This window comes from Tachyglossus aculeatus, chromosome 1 (genome assembly GCF_015852505.1).
Source record: "Tachyglossus aculeatus isolate mTacAcu1 chromosome 1, mTacAcu1.pri, whole genome shotgun sequence".
Lineage (NCBI taxonomy): Eukaryota > Metazoa > Chordata > Mammalia > Monotremata > Tachyglossidae > Tachyglossus > Tachyglossus aculeatus.
This window is the reverse complement of record NC_052066.1, coordinates 60,617,740-60,633,044: the sequence shown is the minus strand read 5'-3', so window position 1 is coordinate 60,633,044 and position 15,305 is coordinate 60,617,740. Positions and strand designations below refer to the sequence as shown.

General features: G+C 40.9%; 1 protein-coding gene across 2 annotated transcripts in view; it reads left to right on the top strand.

Moving 5' to 3' along the window:
• The window catches only part of FNDC3B (fibronectin type III domain containing 3B), a 423,729-nt gene that overhangs the window by 56,351 nt on the left and 352,073 nt on the right, over positions 1-15,305 (top strand). For both annotated transcript variants that reach the window (XM_038748752.1, XM_038748114.1), the window contains exon 2: positions 7,715-7,853. In XM_038748752.1, coding sequence (XP_038604680.1) covers positions 7,743-7,853 — 111 coding nt within the window. In that variant the 5' untranslated portion in view covers positions 7,715-7,742. The remainder of the gene's footprint in view (positions 1-7,714; positions 7,854-15,305) is intronic.

Sequence of the window (15,305 nt, the reverse complement as noted above, 5' to 3'; positions counted from 1 at the left end):
AAAGTGACACTTTCTATGAGATAGTTGGCCAAAAGCAATCCTGATTCATCGTTGGGCTGTTTCTCCCGCTGTTTATGGAAGTGTATTGTCCTGTTTTATTCTAATTGTTACCCTCATTTTGGTATTTCAGTGGATATTATCAAAAGGCTATTTCTAGCATCACTGGGTGGGTCTGAAGTTGCAGCTGTTTTCAGAGTTTCCAGGTCTAAAAAGATGAGTCAAGAGGATTACCTTTAAGGGCCAATTCAAAGTTGGAAGGAAATCTTTTTTTTTTTGGAGAGGGGAAAATCAGATGTCATTTTGATATTTCTTTTTAGTGCAGCCTACACAATAGTCTTCTGTGCCCTTGCTAACAGTGCTCACTAGGAGAACGGCACAAGGTGGACCAAGATGGCAAACTTGGGAAAATGGAAGGTACTTTCAACTAATGGCATATAGTCACATAGGACATGTGATTCCAGCATTTCTGTATGGCCTCCTTACCAACTTTGGGGTTGTATGAGGGTGCACAGGAGATATGGGAAATTGAAAAATGATTTTTTAAAAGAGCAATGGGATGGGGAAGGGGGAAGAAACCTCAGAGAGGGAATGTTGTGGGGAAAGAAGATGAGTTGGACACAAGAAACCCAAAGATTCCCCAAAAGTATATTTGCTACAGGATTTTGTGGTTGTCAAACTTATTTGAGAGGAAATTATTTTTCATGTCTTTCACTTCTTCCACTATCTTTCCTTCACCCTCTTCTCCCTTCCCACCTCTCCCATCCCCCTCTCAATAAACCAGGCACATTAAGAAGTATAAATACTAAACCCTTTCTGAATGGTTTTATTTCAAAGATTTTTGTCAAAGCAAATTGAGGTCTGATTTGGTTTGTCATAAACATTTACTAGAGCCAAGGCAATCTAGCTAGCCCCATGTCTCAACTAATTCTGCTCTTCCAATTTGTTCTCCCAGGTAGTGAAAGCCTTGTTCTCTTAGGAGAGAGGGAAGTTAACAACAAATTCTCACATGGCATTTTCTTTGTTAACCAAAAGAATAGAACTGGCCAAGCATGAAGCCATCGTGGTTCACGGGGTTAAAGTGTGTAGTTACAGTCCTCTAGACTGTAAGCTCACTGTGAGCAGGGAACTTGTCTACCAAGTCTATATTTTATTCTCCCAAGTGCATAGTACAGTGTTTAAGCAGTCAATAAATACCATTGATTGGCTCAGTGGAAAGAGTACAGGCTTGGTCGTCAGAGGTCATGGGTTCTAATCCTGTCTCCACCATTCATTCATTCATGCCATCGTATTGAGCACTTACTGTGTGCTGAGCACTCTACTAAGCACTTGGGAAGTACAAGTTGGCAACATATAGAGACGGTCCCTACCCAACAATGGGCACACAGTCTGCTTTGTGACTTTGGGCAAGTTACTTAAATTCTCTGTGCCTCAGTTACCTCATCTGTAAAATGGGGATGAAGACAACCATGTATCCCCTCAGTGTGAGACAACCTTGTATCCCCCCAGTGCTTAGAACAGTGCTTTGCACATAGTAAGTGCTTAACAAATGCCATTATTATTATTAGTAGTAGTAGTAATATTATTATTGTTATTATTATTGATTATGAGGGAAAATAATATGAAACAGGTGATTGTTACAAACTTGGAAAGAACTTGTTCTTTTGAAATGGGAAACAGGTCTAAAATCCAAGAAGGGATGAAGATTGGTGTTGAAACTGAAGCTTAGCGCATCATGAGGGCTAAATAAATATTGTTAATATTGAATATTACTGTTAAATATTTTGTGTCCTGAGTTTACAGATACAGAGGCTGCAGAAGCTACTATAATCTGCTGAGTAGTTTAAATCACAGCCAAAGCTAGCATGTGAATGACTGATTAATCCTCCCACTGTACCTCTTAAACTTTTACAAGATTTGTATTTTCTTTTGAAGTTTATTGCTAATGCAGAGAAATGCCATCTTGCAGTGGAAGCATGCATCCCAGTGATTCTTGGGACATTTGAAGCTTGAAGCAAAATATGTAGTGGCATACAGTATTCTGAGGTGTTTTTTAGAGTAAATTATTTTGCCATATTGCGACAAGTGTTTTAGAATGGTATTTCCAGATTCAGATGATATCACCTATTAGCTATTTCTCAACACATTTATGATGGCTCTTGTCAATCTTGCAACTCCTTAAGTCTTGTCAGGGAAGTGCCATATGAGCCAGGAATGAATTGAGGACACGTGTGCTTTTTGTCTGGATTAACAGTCAAAGCCGAGAAGGCTCAGTTTAGGGAAGCTGTCATCTTTGAATGATTGATGAGCACACACGGAAAATGTTGCCTGAATTAACCTGCTTTTACTGTCAACAGTTTGGAAGTGTGTTATTCCAGTTTACAGTTTGAACAACCTACCTTCTGTTAGTGTAGAAAACCTCCTTTCTTCAACCAAGAAAACCTCCTCAACCTAATGGTGTAAAAAACCAAATTTATTATAAAAGTATCCATATATTCCTGATTAAAGGAAATAGACAATCCTTAGTGGGTTATATTGCAACTTCCAATTTGCCTCATAATCTTTAGTCAATAGATCAGTCAGTGGTACTTGAGTGCTTCTTTTGAGCAGAGTACTTTAAATGCTTGGAACACAGTTCCTGCCCTATTTACATTAATTTCTAGACTAAGCTCATTGTAAGCGGGGAATGTGTCTATTGTAGTCTCCCAAGTGCTTAGTACAGTGCTCTGCACACAGTAAGCACTCAATAAGTATGATTGAATAAAGGAGCTTACACCTTTCTTCCCCTTTCCAGCACCTAGTATGGTGTTTGGCACATTGTAAGAGGTTAAATATCACAATTTTTATAATGTTTTGGCAAGTTTGGCATTCGTGGAATAATAGGACCCCTTGGAGCCGACTGGACATTAATTCATTCAATAGTAGTTACTGAGCACATACTGTGTGCAGAGCACTGTACTAAGCACTTTGGGGAGTAGAGTATTCACTGGACTGTCCAGTGTGTTCCAACAATGTGAGAAATGTCATTTCCAGCAAAATGAAAGACTCAAATCCTTCCTTGTGATACAGAACACATTAATAGACATGCCTGGAAGTTTGGGGGCCTTTTTAAAAATTTGGACGAATTTGCCTTGCTGCTAATTAGGCTTTGGAAAACTTAATAAAACACCCTCAGCTTTGCGTAAAGCTATTGTATAAGGTAAGAGGGCTTAAAAAGTTCTTGATCATGAATAAATGGAATGCTCTTAATATACTTAACTCCGAATCTATTCTCTTAGCATTATTATTATAATATAGAATAGATATGCATTTTTCCAATCAAGAGTAACTTCTTAGTTAATATTCTATGGGTGGTTGAATTGTGAAATTAACAATAGTAGTGGTTTTTATGGTATTTGTTGAGTGCTTACAATACGCCAAGTATTGTACTAAGCATTGGGGTAGATATAAGATAATAAGGTCCTACCTGGGGCTTCTGGTCTAAGTAGGAGGAAGGACAGCTTTTGAATCCTCATTTTGCAAATGAGGAAACTCAAGCTCAGAGAAATTAAGAGACTTGACCAAGGTACAGCAGCAAGTGGCAGAACTGGGATTAGACCCAGCTTCTTAGACTTACTGGCTAATGCTCTTTCCACTAGGCCAGGCTGACTCCCTTTTTGCCTTTTGTGGGGAACATAATACGGGTGTGATTATTTTCAATCAATCAATCAATCAATCGTATTGAGTGCTTACTGTGTGCAGAGCACTGTACTAAGCGCTTGGGAAGTACAAGTTTGCAACATATAGAGACGGTCCCTACCCAACAGTGGGCTCACAGTCTAGAAGGGGGAGACAGAGAACAAAACAAAACATATTAACAAAATAAAATAAATAGAATAGATATGTACAAGTAAAATAAATAAATAGAGTAATAAATACGTACAAACATATATACATATATACAGGTGCTGTGGGGAAGGGAAGGAGGTAAGGTGGGGAGGATGGAGAGGGCGAGGAGGGGGAGAGGAAGGAGGGGGCTCAGTCTGGGAAGGCCTCCTGGAGGAGGTAAGCTCTCAGTAGGGCCTTGAAGGGAGGAAGAGAGCTAGCTTGGCGGATGTGGGGAGGGAGGGCATTCCAGGCCAGGGGGATGACGTGGGCCGGGGGTCGACGGTGGGACAGGCGAGAGCGAGGCATGGTGAGGAGATTAGCGGCAGAGGAGCAGAGGGTGCAGGCTGGGCTGTAGAAGGAGAGAAGGGAGGTGAGGTAGGAGAGGGTGTGGTGATGGAGAGCCTTGAAGCCGAGGTTGAGGAGTTTCTGCTTGATGTGTAGGTTGATTGGTAGCCACTGGAGATTTTTGAGGAGGGGAGTAACATGCCCATAGCGTTTCTGGACAGAGACAATCTGGGCAGCAGCGTGAAGTATGGATTGAAGTGGGGAGAGACAAGAGGATGGGAGATTGGAGAGGAGGCTGATACAGTAGTCCAGACGGGATAGGATAAGAGCTTGAACGAGCAGGGTAGCGGTTTGGATGGAGAGGAAAGGGCGGATCTTGGCAAGGGTTGCGGAGCTGAGACTGGCAGGTTTTGGTGATGGCTTGGATGTGAGGGGTGAACAAGAGAGTGGAGTCGAGGATGACACCAAGGTTGCGGGCTTGTGAGATGGGAAGGATGGTAGTGCCGTCAACAGTGATGGGAAAGTGAGGGAGAGGGCAGGGTTTGGGAGGGAAGACAAGGAGTTCAGTCTTGGACATGTTGAGTTTTAGGTGGCGGGCAGACATCCAGATCGAGATGTCCTGAAGGCATTAGGAGATGGGAGCCTGGAGGGAGGGGGAGAGAGCAGGCGCAGAGATGTAGATTTGGGTGTCATCAGCGTAGAGATGATAGATGAAGCCGTGGGAGCAAATGAGGTCACCAAGGGAGTGAGTGTAGATCGAGAACAGAAGGGGACCAAGCACTGAACCTTGGGGAACCCCCACAGTAAGGTGATGGGAGGGGGAGGAGGAGCCTGCAAAAGAGACTGAGAATGAACGACCGGAGAGATAAGAGGAGAACCAGGAGAGGACGGAGTCTGTGAAGCCAAGGTTGGATAGCGTGTTAAGGAGAAGGGGGTAGTCCACCGGGTTGAAGGCAGCTGAGAGGTCGAGGAGGATTAGGATAGAGTATGAGCCGTTGGATTTGGCAAGCAGGAGGTCATTGGTGACCTTATGAGAGGGCAGTTTCTGTGGAATGTAGGGGACGGAAGCCAGACTGGAGGGGGTCGAGGAGAGAGTTGGTGTTGAGGAATTCGAGGCAGCTCGTGTAGACGACTCGTTCAAGGAGTTTGGAAAGGAATGGTAGGAGGGAGATGGGGCGATAACTAGAAGGTGAGGTGGGGTCAAGAGAGGGTTTTTTTATGATGGGAGAGACGTGGGCATGTTTGAAGGCAGAGGGGAAGGAACCAGTGGAGAGTGAGCGGTTGAAGATGGAAGTTGAGGGGAGAAGGGACAGAGCGAGAGATTTCATGAGATGAGGGGGAATGGGGTCAGAAGCACAGGTGGCTGGAGCAACGTTTTCTCTTGTTGTTTGTTGTAATCAGTGAAGAACAATTAATAATTCAGCCATCTGGAAGATTCACACCATACCATTGTTCACAGGGATTTCATATCTAAAGGAAATAGGCCATGCCTCCCTAGGTACCAGAAAGGAACTAAACCCATTGCTTCTAGAGCCATTTTCTCTGAACTTGAAGAGCATTTCCACTATAAGCTGCAGAGCTCTATATGCAGTGATAGGCAAGTTTAGCCTGTCCCATGTGGTCATGAAAAGGGGAGAGGGCAGCATATGAATGTGGAAAGTCCTAAGTGGGGCTTCTATCTCAAGAGATAGAAGTGGAGAAATGGAAGTCAAGAGTAGAAAAATCATCTTGATAATGTTTCACCAACCAGTGGTGTGTTTAAAAACTAATTTTTAACTGAGAATGTGTTTCTTTCTCTGGGATAAGCTTATTAATCTTTGGGATTTTAGGTTTCCAATATTATTCATTAGGAAACTCCGTTATTGCTGCATAAAACAGCAGGATGATACAGTTAACAGTGAATTATAAGATTTGCTGTTACAGAATGTACTTACCCTAGTCATAAAAGACTTCCCTGTGTAGCACTTAAAATAATTAGCTTCCTAAAATGGGGATATAGTAAAGATAGTGTAAAAATTCTTAGTAAAGTACCCCCCCCCCTTCTTGTGGCCCATTTGGATTGTTCTTGGCTTTGCATCATCAAAAGGAGAGACCTAAAGCAACCTAACAATACTCTCAATTTCTAAATTCCCCTTTTCTGAAGAGCAAACCAAAACGGAATCATTTAAGAAACTTGAAACCATAGGTTGGTTATTCTAATTTAGATGTCATGGATAAAATTGCTTTCTAGTAGCCTTTGAGTGTCAAATTTAGCAGTTTCCATTGTAAATGGATTGTAAATTGGATTGTAAATGGATTCCATTGTAAACTGGAAGCAGCTGGCCTAGTAGAAAGATAATTGGCCTGGGAGTCAGAGGATGTGGATTCTCATTCCAGCTCTGCTGTGCAGATCATGTAACTTCTCTGTTCTTCAGTTACCCTATCTGTAAAATGGGGATTAAACACTGTGAGCTGCATGTGGGACAGGGGCTCTGTTCAACCTGATTACCTTGTATCTATCCCAGTGCTTAGATCTGTGCTTGGCACATAGTAAACACTTAACAAACACCACAGTTATTATTACAATCATTATTTTCATTATTATATAAATATGCAACCCTGCTTATTTCCTGAACAGCATTAGATGGTGGAGATGGCTGAGTGAGTTTAGGTAATAGTTGTAGTTGCATTTATTCAATATCCATTTGGTGCGGTACTCTAGCACCAAGAGTAGAAAAATCAGAATTAAGAAATGACACATTCCATGCCCACAACGAGCTTACTCTTTAATGGGGGGAGACAAACATAAAAAACATTGATAATGAAAGCGAGTATCATTGTGGTATGTCTGCTGTCCACATTGTTACTATTCGTGGGTTAACATACTTCCCTGACTGGGGATTTGAGAGAGAGAAATCTGAAATTTCTAATGGAAAGCTGACATTCTTTTCTGGATGGAGAAATGAAATATGTGCTTGAAATTTCTGGGGAAAATCATTGGTAAAGAAGACAGGATCTGCCTTGCACTGGACCTTTAGTGGAGCATTGGTTTGATACCCTCAAGTACTTGGGATACTCACCTCATCCCCACTCAACTTGGGGATACTACTATTTTCCCTTATCTGCATGGGTTGTGTCTGTTAACTCTTGTATTTTCCCAAATGCCTAGTCCTCTGCACACAGTAAATACTCAATAAACACATTGATTGGTATCCTGGGAGTACTAAATTGCTTGTTAAAACAGCTCACAAAGTCCTGTAAACTGACTGTGGCTTTTTTTTTTTTTGATCACTATGTGAAGGGATTAATATTCATGACTAAAAAGTTTTATTTCTAACCTGTGCTGTTAACATCAAGAATTCCATTCTTCAGGGAGATTAGTTTGTAGTTGGATTCCTTGAGGAAAAATAATCCCAGGGTGTCAGTAGTAATGATGTATTCTTGAATAAAACTACTTCCATTTCAGTTATCCTTTTAAACTGGGATCACTGGTACGTGCCACTGTGGGGGAATTGACGAACCTTGTATGATTTTTCTTTAATAAACAACCCACAGAACTAATTAAAGTCTTCTGTTTTACCTGTAGGAAGTCAGTTGAGGAAAATTCTCCATGAATGTACGTCACAATGATGATGACCGACCAAATTCCTCTGGAACTGCCACCGTTGCTGAATGGGGAGGTAGCCATGATGCCACATTTAGTGAATGGAGATGGATCGCAGCAGGTCAGTGAATGTTTTGAAAAGAAACATTTTTAATGGCAAGATTTGTATTGCTCAGTATCTTTCTAGCTGTGGAATGTTCTCCTGAGGGAGGAATACTAACTTGGTCATTTTCCATATAAAGATCCTTTGGCCATGTTGTGGACAAGTCACAATCCAAGTGTAAAAGATTTTAAAATCCAGATATCTAATTACGAAGATGCTGACTTGTGTTTCAGATTTTTTCATGCACAGTTTATAAAAGTGGTATGTATCAATGTTGTCCAAGCAACTGATGCTCTATTCTTTGAGAACACCCATATTTTTATTAAGTTGGGAGGCCACAAGGTGATCACTAAAAGATGAGTTTCCTCTCAGTCCTACTTCAGATCTGTCTTAGCCTCTTTATAGGTCAGTGAGAAAGGGAACTGACTGTCAATGTAGATGAGAGCCATTTCTGCCAGGCTTTCAAAGTGGCCTATATAGTCAAGATCCACTTTCCCATTTGTGCTGATTAATAGTAATAATAATAATGCTGATGATTAATAAGTATTGAGTCCACATTTTACAAATGAGGAAACTGGCACTGAGAAGGTAAGTGACTTGCCCAAGGTCATACAACAGGGAATGGCAAATCACTTCTCTTCTGTATGCCTCAATTTCCTCTCCTGTAAAATGGGGATTAAAACTGTGAGCCCCATGTGGAATAAGAAATGTGTCTATCCCGATTTGCTTGTATTCACCCCAGCGCTTAGTACAGTGCCTGGCACACAGTAGAGACTTAAATACCAAAATTATTATTATCATTATTATGTGTATTCCAGTGCTTAGAAGAGTACTTGGCACATAGTAAGTGCTTAACAAATATGATAAAAAAAATTTTGTCTGATCTGTCCTCTGGATCTGGGTGGGGGTCAATAGTAGAGACAAGTTGGTGGCTTTGTGTTTTGCCCTTTTTTGGTGGCCCTGGGAGGCCAGACGCCATACCCGAAGGGTTTTTGGTGTTCTCAAGCCAGCCTGGGGGCCATCTTATCCCTGACCCCACCAGGCTGCCTGGGGAGGGGTCAAGGTGAGGTGGAAATCTGAGCAGGGTGTTCGTTCTGGCTTGGGAATGGGGCTGCAGGGTACTGCAGAGCCAAAGTGCCCAATTGGCTCCAATTGCTTTACTTATTTGTCCTCCCTTTTGTGTACGGAAAAAGAACCCAAAACACCCACAGTGCTTCCCAGAGAATCCAATGAGTAAGTGGCAGAACTGTCATAGCAACTTGGACATCTTAGCTTCCAGTACTACACTTTGACTCAGTAAATTTGTGACTATTCTTCTGATATGAAATTTGCTTTGTATTTTAAGAAGCTTATTCCTTCTTTGTAAGATATTCAGATTTATTGGCTACCTAGTCCATATCCCTTTGCTTACTCAGTTGTCCTCCTCAGGACATGAGTCAGGTCTACATTGTCCAAAGGGAAGTGGGAATTAGGCAACTACTCAGTTTTTGTTCCAGCAGATGGTTATTCTGGATATTTTAGTTCCCCTAAATAGATTTTTTTTTCTGTGAATTAGTGAATTGGACTGTTTCCTTGGATCAAATCAATCAGATAAATGTCCATTACATTTAGGGGTAGTTGAAAATTGATTAAAAGGTCCTTCAATTTGTCCTCTTCCTTCTAGCAAGATTGCAGTTAAATAACCCTAGATGATATTTGTATACTCTTAAACTCTAGAACCCCTTTTTAGTGATGCTTTTTAGTTGGCTTGGTCAGATAATTTACTCTAGGGATTTCCATTAGCATCAGCCGACCCACATTTGGGCAGTTTTATTGCATATTTTCTATTCATAGTAGTTCTGAAATCTCTCATAGGGGAGTGTTAATCAGGTGCACAAATTCTATTTCTGACCATCAGTTGCATAAGCTATATTTCTTTCTTGACCTGCCTGAAAATGAGTATGACAGATAAGGATGGTGAAATGACATAGTGCGTGTTATATGACAGATAAGGATGGTGAAATGACGTAGTGCATATTGACAAAATTCTGAACCATAGTCACCCATCAAATATACAGACATTATGAAAAAGTAACTTCAGTTTTAAGAAAACCCTTGATGTCCAACATTTTGGTCTTCTCTTTTCTGTCTTGAATTCAAAACTCTTCTTGTTAAGGTGCTGTTATGGCTCTTAACCAAGAGGACCCCATTGAATTTTCCTCATCCAAAAATGTTGAATTTGCAGTTTCAAGCTTTAATTTTCAACAGTAACAAAATATAAAGGGTCAGGGGGAGGTGAGTGCATTATATTTGCCCCAGTTCTTAGCATATAGTTAGTGCTTATCAAATGCCATTGCCCTCACTATCACTTTAATGATTCCTATTTTTCATTTATGAACAAAGGTTATTTCTGTTTCTACAAGCACTGGACTTTAGTAGTATTTGGAGAGGCAAAACAAAGCCCTTAAGCCAAATCCTATGAGCTCTGCATTTTCTAGGCACTCAGTATTGGTTGTTCATTCATTCAGTTGTATTTATTGAGCGCTTACTATGTGCAGAGCACTTTACTAAGCCCTTGGAAAGTACAATTCAGTTTTTGAAGATGATGTATGGCATTTGTATGTACTTTTGTGTCATTCCCCAACAATTCATTCTTCCTGCCTGCTGACAAAAATCCTCCTTGGTTCCATGGGGTTTGTCTATTTTGGGGATGGTTTAATTATAAAGCGATTTACTAGTAATAGGCTATTGCTTGAATTTTTTTAAGATATGCCGCTTTCACTACACACTTATATTCCCAAGCATTCCTTCCTTTAAGATTCTAAATTAGTTGTTGGGGAACATAGAGGATCATGGGGTTAAAAGCAGAAGTTTTTCTCTAAAACAATGGAAAGAAGTTTTTGCTAGTACAGGGTTATGGGCCTGTTGACTGTAAATTGACTTGGGAGCACTTCCCATCTATCAGCTTCTCCACCTTCTCGCATCACACCTGTTGTGTGATATTTAGGATGCCCTACCAAGTTGTCATAGAAGTGTGGTTTTTTAAGTTTTGTTGGGGTTTATTAAATAAACTTTTTGTTTCTCCTGGATTTAGTTCATATAAAATTTTTTGTGAAGTTCACAAGTCAAGTAGGGGCCCTTGAATTGCAAAATATTCCAATTTTCTGTGTTCATATTATGATCACCAGCTGTATTTTTTTAAATGAAAATATCCCAACTGTAAGCCAGTGACTCGGCCTGTTAGAGTTGATGTCGTAATAACTTGTGGCATTTCATTTCCCTAATGGATTCCTTTCTGGAGTTCCAGATTTTATAACACAGTAGAGCACAGACTCAGTAATGCTAAACCTGTTTGTATTTTCCTATCTGTACATTGGTGGATTTATTTTAAATATTGTACAGCACCTCTCTGATGTTTTGAAGGGCTACCAGGAAGTAATTGGTACAATTTGGAAGGCTGACAGATGACAGAGCTGGGAATTGGTCATTTTTATTAAATAAAAATAATAACAATGAAACATCTAGAAGAAATAGGAGGAAAAGGGTTGGTGGTTAAAAGTTAAAGGAATTCAGATGCGTAAATGTACCCAGATGCAGTGAGTTCTGTATAACATGTATTCTCACCAAGTGTGTTGTGTAGAATGTGATGGTAGAATTAGGGACATCCTTTCAACCACACACAACTTTCTAGATACGGTGATGGTAGAAATGGTTGTGCTTTGGAGTCAGAGGTCATAGGTTCAAATCCCTGCTCCGCCAGTTGTCAGCTGTGTGACTTTGGGCAAGTCACTTAACTTCTCTGTGCCTCAATTACCTCATCTGTAAAATGGGGATTAAGACTGTGAGCCCCTTCGTGGGACAATGTGATCACCTTGTAACCTCCCCAGCACTTAGAACAGTGCTTTGCACGTAGTAAGCACTTAATAAATGCCATTATTATTATTATTATCATGCAGTGTTGGGCACAGGGGAATTGCATAATGCAAGATTTCTTTACTTTGGTGTTCTTTACACAGTAAAGTTCTGCGCAGAGTAAGTGCTCAATAAATATGATTGAATGAATGAACTAAAAGACCATGATGGCTGTCGTGGTCAGTGGAAGAACACTGGTCTGGAATAATAGTGTTGACAAAAATTGTTATTTTTTAAGTGCTTACTATGCAACAAGCACTGCTGTAAGCTCTGGGGTAGATACAAGTTAATCAGGTCGGACACAGTCCCTGTCCCAGAATGTGGCTCTTAGCCTCATTTTACAGATGAAGTAACTGTAGAAGTTAGAGAGTTACAGAGAAGTTAAGTGACTTGCTCTAGGTCACACAGCAAATATGCGATGGAGCTAGGATTAGAACCCAGGTCCTTTGACTCCCAGGCCTGTGTTCTATCCACTAAGCCACACTGTTTCTCTGGAAGCCAAAGGACCTGGGTTCGAGTGCGAGCTCTACAACCGGCTTGTTGGCAAGTCACTTGACTGCACTGTGCCTCAGTTTCCTCAGCTGCAAAATGGGGTTAATACTTGTCTTTCCAACTGGCTCATTTTTTTAAAAATGGTATTTGTTGAATGCTTACCATGTGCCAGATGCTGTTCTAAGTGCTGGGGTAGATACAAACTAGTCAGGATGGACACAGTCCATGTCCCACATGGGGCTCACAGTCTTAATCCCCATTTTACAGGTGAGGTAACTGAGGCACAGAGAAGTAAAATGACTTGCCGAAGGTCACACAGCAGATAAGTGGCAGAGCCAGGACTAGAACGCAGGTCCTTCTGACTCCCAGGCCCATGCTCTAGCCACTTGGCCACGCTGCTTCTCATTAGGTTGTGAGGTGGTGAAAATGATATAAGGAATGTGTGGAATGGGAATAAAAGTGTCATATTATTAGATGACACTAATACTATTATTTAGATGTATAAATGGCTGAAAATCCATACCCTCCCCTCTAGTCCTTTCCATATACGAACATGGAAGTATTTGACATCTGCCATCTGCAGCAATTCTTTGCAGGGTGCACCGTGGGTAGGGGCTCCGATCTTTTACTTTACAATACTTTGTAATACCTGTATTGGATTTGTTTGTCTCTTCACTTGCCCCATGTCAGGTTGGGTGATCTGCTACTGTTACATCTCAGTATTCAGGGTCTGTGCTTTTCTGTGAAATTCTTTAGCGAGTCTGGATATCCCATTTCTTTCAAATGCCTGCCCATAACTCTCGCACTTTTAGCTTACAGCACCATAGTTGATGAGTTGTTTAACCCATTACAGAAATTGTGTGTCGTATACAGAGTTGGCTGAAGTGTCTCAGAATAGAGGCAAGTATTTTAAATGGCTGCTGTTGAGTATGAAGCCCCAGAACATCTATAATTATGACTGAATGAATCTCAGCTGCCTAGGCTGAGAGTACTTCAGAACTTAATCCACTGAAGAAAGTCAGTCATAATCAAACACGGGTTGCAAAGTCAGAATCTTTCAAAGAGCAGGAATGCATTCAAATGCATAGAAAGGGAAAATAACCAAGTTTTTATTGGTAGACTTGATAATGGTTAGAATCCATAGCCATCTTGTGCTTCTGATGTTATACTTGTTTTCTTATCTCTTTTGGTTTTGATTGTTTCGTCTTAAGTGGGTGCTGTCTCTTTCATCTTGGAAATTGGACACCCTTGCACCCAGACTCCTACTAAATAGGGTTTCTTTTCCATTTGCATTTTTAATGGTGATAGATACAGAAAATTATTGTATATTCATGACAGTTACAGTTTTTTTTAGCTTTGTGAGGGTTTACTGCATACTCTCTTCCAAAAAGTCGCACACATTCAAGTGTCATTCATATTAAAAGCTTTTCATATTTAATAGAGTCCCAGATGAGAAGTCAGCTAAAATTGGTCTGGTTCAACCTGGGTTTCAGGAGGAGGAAGATAAGACCCAGCACTTAGAACAGTGCTTTGCACATAGTAAGCACTTAACAAATGCCATTATTATTATTATTATAAGTCAATTAGTTGTATTTACCAAATGCTTACCATGTGCAGAGTACTGTACTAAGTGCTTGGGGAGAGTACAGTACAACAGAGTTGGTAGACACTTAGCATGTCCACAATGAGCTCACAGTCTAGAGGGGGAGACAGACATTAATTTAAGTAAATAAATTATGGTTATGAACATAAGTGCTATGGGGATGAGGGTAGGGGTGAATGAAGGGTGATAATCCAAGTGCCAGAGTTACATGGTAAGAAGTGGGAGAAGAGGAAATAAGGGCTTCTTTGGGGAAGGCCTCTTGGATGAGATGTGCTTTTAATAAGGTTTTTCAGGTTGAGGATAGTGACCTCATATCTTCATAAGATATGAAGAATGAGGATGTTCCATGTCAGAGGCAGGATGTGGGTGAGAAGAGATACCTGCGCTATAGTTTTCATTGTAGAATTGGGGGTCCATTCCCTGTTTCATGCCTGGAATAGACTGGCACCTGGGCATCTTCTGTCTGCTAGTAATATATATTTTTTATGGTATATGTTAAGTGCTTACTATGTGCTGGGTGTCATACTAAGCACTGAGTAGATACAAGCTAATTGGGTTGGACATGGTCTATGGCCCACATAGGGCTCACAGTCTTATTACCCATTTTAAGGGTGAGGTAACTGAGGCACAGAGAAGTGAAGTGTCCAAGGTCACACAACAGACAAGTGACAGAGCTGGAATTAGAACCCAGGTTCATCCGACTCCCAGGCCTGCATTCTTTCCAGTAAGCCTCACTGCTTCCCAGAGTTAGGGACCCCAGTTGGAGAGAAGATAGTGCTTTTGTATTTGGGTGTGCTTATGTGTGTACATGTTCTGTCTCTCTCTCTCCCTCTCCCTCTCCCTCTCCCTCTCCCTCTCCCCCTCCCCCCCCCTTAGAGCTTGCCAAGGCGCAAGTTACTAGCTGAGGCTGACACCCATTCTCAGATCAAGGCACTGACTAGGTAATGCTCATTCCTGGCTCCAGGTCGGGGTCATCTTCCCTTAGGGTTGGCACCTTTGATTATAATTTGGGAGTGAAGCACGTTTTCAGGCTGGTAAAAGTTTTTAGAGATAAAGTGACTAATGTGGCTCCCTTAAAAAAATAGTCTGTTTTAAATGTAATTATCTTTTAAAATCTCATCTCTTCTAGATAGTGTCAATGAAGAAAGCAGAAACAATATTATTTTGGTTTCCAAAAGATGCTGAGACAAATTTTTATTATTATTTGGTGGCAATTATTAGATTATCATTCAGTAATAGTATTAAACGTTTACTGTGTGCAGAGCACTGTACTAATGTCTGGGAGAGAATACACAGGTGGGAATTTAACCCAGTCCCTGTTCCTTGGGGCGGGCAGTGGGCGGGGTGGTTCAGTGTTAAGCATATTTTTCAGTCTTATTGAGGGTAGACTTACATGTCAGATATTCAAAACCAGATGTTTAGTTTTTCTTTTAGGTATCCAAAATAGATGAATTGAATGTTACAAAATGTGCACACGTGCATCA